Source organism: Aricia agestis, chromosome 10 (genome assembly GCF_905147365.1).
Source record: "Aricia agestis chromosome 10, ilAriAges1.1, whole genome shotgun sequence".
Taxonomy (NCBI): domain Eukaryota; kingdom Metazoa; phylum Arthropoda; class Insecta; order Lepidoptera; family Lycaenidae; genus Aricia; species Aricia agestis.
In genome coordinates, this window is record NC_056415.1 from 3,375,384 (window position 1) to 3,380,757 (window position 5,374).

General features: G+C 31.3%; 1 protein-coding gene across 1 annotated transcript; it reads right to left on the minus strand.

Annotated features, from left to right (window-relative positions):
- Window positions 1-459: 459 nt before the first annotated feature.
- LOC121730923 (spermatogenesis-associated protein 6) lies at window positions 460-5,139 on the minus strand. The gene is made up of 6 exons (XM_042120147.1): window positions 5,038-5,139; window positions 4,746-4,929; window positions 2,957-3,126; window positions 2,534-2,721; window positions 1,771-1,869; window positions 460-953 (listed from the first exon to the last, which is right to left on the minus strand). Exons 1-6 carry the CDS (start codon window positions 5,080-5,082, stop codon window positions 776-778), a joined length of 864 nt encoding a protein of 287 aa, XP_041976081.1. The 5' UTR covers window positions 5,083-5,139; the 3' UTR covers window positions 460-775.
- Window positions 5,140-5,374: the final 235 nt, after the last annotated feature.

The window sequence follows — 5,374 nt, forward strand, 5'->3', positions numbered from 1 at the left end:
TGGTCGCTAATATTATAAAATATTTTTTTCGATTTATTCTTTAAAAATATGAAATCTTCGTATCATATTCACTGCCTTTCTAAATGCTCATGGTTTAGAATAACTTAATATTATTATTAGTCAAAATAATTATTTATTAGGAATGCTATGTTAAAGGTAGTGAAAGCCATAATATTAGAGAACCGTTAATATTAAGTTACCTTATTCATTTATGTGTAAATAAATTTATAAATATTTTTTAGTCTTTTTATTTCAAACTTGATTCACATTTACAAACGAACAACACGATTCATAGAACTACACTAAAATATTTAACAGTTGAACAAAAATTTAAGCTAATAAATAGCAATTATAATACAAAATTATAAAAAGACAAAATGCAAAAATATAAAAATTGTAAATTTCATTTCATAATAAATTAATAATTTATGAGGTATTTACTTATTATTATAATTATAATTTAAATAAATATTTTTTGCACTTAATTTATACTAATTTATCTAATTGCAAGACCCGAAACAAAACATTTTACAATTTTCATTTACCGTTGCAAATACTGAAAAGCGCCATCTAGCGACGACATTCTCAAACTATTTCCGTCGGCAAAACAGTACTGAGTTCTAAAATTAAAAACAATTTAAGAATACTTTTTGTCGTTGTGGACGGACTTATATACATTTTTTTTATTATTCGCGTTGGGAAAAAGCTAAAAGTTTAGCTTCTTAACTTTCTTTGTCTTTCATATCAGTAATTTCTAAAAGGCAATAATATTTTATCAACTTCTAATATGGAATAGTTCATGATACTTCTTACATATCTCGCAGACACACGGAGTCACTTTCCAGTGGTGTACTCGCCTGGGGACATCCTCGGCCTCCTCGTTAACAATGTACCGACTCGCTATCTGTACTTTCTGGAACTTCTTATCCAACTCCTCTTCTGATTCGCTTTCACTGTAAAAAAGTTAAAGTTAGTTTTAAAATAAGCGCGATTCATATTGATACAGTTGCGTCCTGTACTGTAGAATTACTGGATCGATCAACATTCAACGCAGTTTTTAAATCCCAAATGTGATAGGATGTTTGCATCCTATGTTCATCAAATTGTCTATCCGTTACTTCTTCACGCTCAAACTAATTAACTAAATAAGATGAAATGTGGTGTGCAAATAGGATAGATTTAATTTGCGGCAAAATGTATATTAGCAAAGTGGAGCGAAACTTCTACATAATATTTCACTACTTCTAGTGTGGATGCACTTTAACAAATTTTTTACCAGCTGTTATCATCATCACTTTCATCAGGTTTATCATCAAAACACACTGGTTTGTCTGTGGTAGTAGTAGCAGTGTATACAGCATACTCGCAGCGCCGGGCGGAAGGACAAGCGGAGCGGACACGGGACTTCGGACGTCTGAGGGAGAAGGAGATAGGCAGGGAAGATAGAGATGGAAATATGAATAAAATATATTATATTGTCACGTTGAAATAGTAATTTTTTTAGTCCTTAATGTATTCATCTTTATAGCTTGAACATGTTCAAAATATTCGCTTCATACTTAGGCTAATCAGTGTAACATTCATTGTCTGTTCAGTTGCTTTTCCAACATATACGACACAGACAGCAAAATAGATAACCAAAAGCATATAGATTTTTTTTTAATAGGGGTTAAGAGATATTCATAAAAGCTTAAATTTAAGCATTATAAAGAAATATAGGCTTAAATTAACAAACAGAAATTATGGCTACTGTACTAGAAAAAAACTCACTCTTGATGTACACATTCATTTGACAGTAAGCTGCAGTTTGACTTTGCTGATTTCGATCTTGTTCTTGACGACTTTCTATTTGTTTTTCGGCATCTAAGTCTGTAAATAAGATATGAGAAAATAACTAACTCACCTTTGAATAAAAATTTTAAGTCAAGCTTTAGATGTAACATAGGTTTCTAGTTACACTGTGGCACTGAGAAATTAATACTAGCATATTGCTACGTCTTGTCTTTGACGACACATGATTATTTTATACTGTTATCGCACTTAAATTAGATATGCGAGCATTAAAGCATTTTCATTGTGAGAACAAAAGACAAGTATCAAAAATCTATGTAAAATTGTCTCCATATTTGCATCTAGAATCAACAGTTGTTTTTTTAGGATAGAGATAAAATTCATAATTCATAATTCATAATTCGTTTATTGTCTCACCACATTAAGATCAAATACAATGTTATGTAGTACATACTCAACAAACTTGGCACTGGTTATGTGGGAGACTGGTGCCTAAACTAGGCGTAGCCTGTATTTCAGGACACCAGGATCTCCAAGCAAGGTAAAAGTAAAAATAAGATAAGATAAGCCTTTATTCACAACAATTATTTTACATTTACACAATTACACAAAAAAAAAATTCCTTGTTGGTTGTCTTAAGACATAGGCCTCCTCCAGATTATTATTATAATATTTTATTTGAATATATATTATATTTTTTAGGATGGTTAGTGGTAAAAAATTTAAAAATAGAAAAAAATACCTATGATATTGTGGCGAATGGCACACAGGTCTGTGCTTGGTTGTTTCACAATCATTTAGTTTGCTTTTATGACTGCAACTATCTCTTTTTGTAGCATCTTTTGGACTTGAATCTGTGTAAACTTTGGATCCCCGAATTTCGTCTATTCGAACTTTTGTTGCAATTTCTATTTTAGGTGATAATATACCCTTCAAATAAAATCATACATACATTCAGAATTAAAGTCAGATTAATGGGACTAAAGGTGCATTTTTACTGAAGATATTGCTTAATTAATGCATATATATTCTGTAGTAGTTTATGTGCAAGTACATTTTTATACATAATAGTAAATAGATACACTATGAAGTATTTGATAATGTTAAACTCAAATGTGTTTTATTATTTAAAAAAACTTTCCTTATTGTTCTGAAGTTATCTTACCGGGAAATCTTTAGTCCTTCTCATCAACAGATCTACACCATCAGAGGAACAGGTGTTAGGCGGGAAAAGCATATCATTCAGTGACCCCAGGTACTGGGCTAGCATAACACATTCCCCCGATGCACAGTCTTCACTCCATTGCACCAGTTCACAGTATACCGTTTCATCCTCTGTAAATTGACCACTTTGTAATAAAAACCAATTTCTAATTGTTGCTGCACTTGCTTTTTAAAATTTTGGTAAACATTGTAAAGTTGCTGTGATGATGCATGGTTAGTTTAAACTTAAGTTGGTATTGTATAATTCTAAGAGGCACATAGTATCCTTATTAGAAGCGCAATGCATTTTAAGACTGATATGTATATCTATATCTATACTTATAATAAAATCGTAGAGGTAAAATTTTTGTACATTGAAAATAAACTTGAAAAAACGAGTCTGAGACATAGTAGAAGAGTAATAGAACACATTTTAACTGTTTTTGAATTTTTTGTTTCTCTGTCTGTTTGTCTGTTTGTACAGGCTAATCTCTGAATCCGCTGGACCGATTTCAATGAAATTTGGCATGATGACATCTTACATCCCTGGTCAACATCTTAGATACTTTTTTAACCGACTTTCAAAAAAGAAGGAGTTAATGTTTACTTTGCTGTTTGTGGTCAGAATTTCAAAATTCTTTTTTTGTTGTATAGATTGCCCGAATTTGATACCACCTTTACAATGAAATCGGTCAAGTGCGAGTCGGACTCGCGCACGCAGGGTTCCGTACCGTTATAGAGAAAAAATAAGCCAAAAGTTGTGTTTTTGTATGGGAGCCCCCCTTAATATAAATAAAATACTCTCATTTTATTGGTAATTATTAAAGTACACATATAATTAAGAATTCTGTGAAAATTTCAACTGCCTGCCTGTTGTCATTATTGATATCGAGCAAAAAAGGCCAAAAAATCATGTTTGTTGTATGGGAGCCCCCCTTAAATATTGATTTTATTTTGTTTTCAGTATTTGTTATTATAGCGGCAACAGATATACACAATCTGTAAAAATTTCAGAACTCTAGCTATAACGGTTCTTGAGATACAGCCTGGAGACAGACAGACGGACAGAAAACGAAGTCTTAGTAATAGGGTCCCGTTTTTACCCTTCGGGTACGGAACCCTAAACACGGTCACTTGATAAGTAATGGATTTGAAAAAACTCCTCAAAATTGTGGTTTAATTGTAGATTATGAATCTGAGAATAAGAGGTAGATTAAAGAGGGATAGATGCCTATATTAAATCATATCTTCTGAAGTCTATCCTCTATCTCCGTCACATGTTCCTTTCCCCAGTCCTGTGGCCCTCTACCCTGTCCACGCTAAGCGGTCTTCGAAGAAAGGACTTTTTAAAACGATAAGTATTTGAGGTTCAAGTTTCCTGGGTCTTTGATGTAAATTAAAAATTTTGTGTGTAATATATAGATCCAAATAAAATAGTCGTAGATGGGTGTTCAATTTTTTAAAACTCGATTTTAATAACATACATTCACGCGGACGAAGTTGCGTCTGTCTATATATATATATATATATATATATAGACAGACGCAACTTCGTCCGCGTATATATATATATATATATATATATATATAGACAGACGCAACTTCGTCCGCGTATATATATATATATATATATATATATATATAGACAGATTGGATGTATCTTATTAAAATTATAATGCACATGAACAAGATTGAAAAGTGGTAAACCAGATAATATGTCTTTGACTGCAAATAAATAAAAGATGAGCTTACTCAGTAGACAGCAGATGTTATTGACAGCACAGGCTTCTTTAAATCTCTTGCGGAAGTAAAATACATCTTTAAACGTCAGTGGAAATGTTGGAGGTAGAAGGCAAGTCTGGTAACTAGTTCCCAAGGCAAATACTGTGAGTGATACTCGACCATCCTGACAGAGCCAAACTCCAGGGCATGATACCTGCAATAAAATAAAATCTTGAACCGATATTTTTATAGAATTTATAATAAGTAATTAAAATTAAATATACTTTTAAGAGATATATTTCAAACTGTCTTACAAAATTACCTTTTCCACTTCAATTTCTATAGTCAATTCCACGGTCTTGGGCATGTTACAATTTTGGTAATGACGTTCATTTTAAATTTAAAGCATTATTTAAATAATTATGCGTACCTACACTGCTAAAATGTTAAAATACAACAGCTAAATTACTCAATGTTTGTCTAACTGAAATTGTATTCAACTTTATGTTTATGATGTCAAAATTAGATTTTTTGGTAAGTAATTTTTTAGAACTGTAAAGAATTTAAAAACAATAAATAATCCAAATTATTGTAAAAAAACAATAAAATTAAATAATTTTTCATGGGTCAAATTTGGGTAAAAATAGGTAAATAAATCA

Coding starts and splice junctions, on each gene's coding strand:
- LOC121730923 (XM_042120147.1), bottom strand. CDS start 5,082: ATGCCCAAGACCGTGGAATTGACTATAGAAATTGAAGTGGAAAAG. Junction 4,930..5,037: donor TAGAAATTGAAGTGGAAAAG/GTAATTTTGTAA, acceptor ATTTTATTGCAG/GTATCATGCCCTGGAGTTTG. Junction 3,127..4,745: donor TAACATCTGCTGTCTACTGA/GTAAGCTCATCT, acceptor GTCAATTTACAG/AGGATGAAACGGTATACTGT.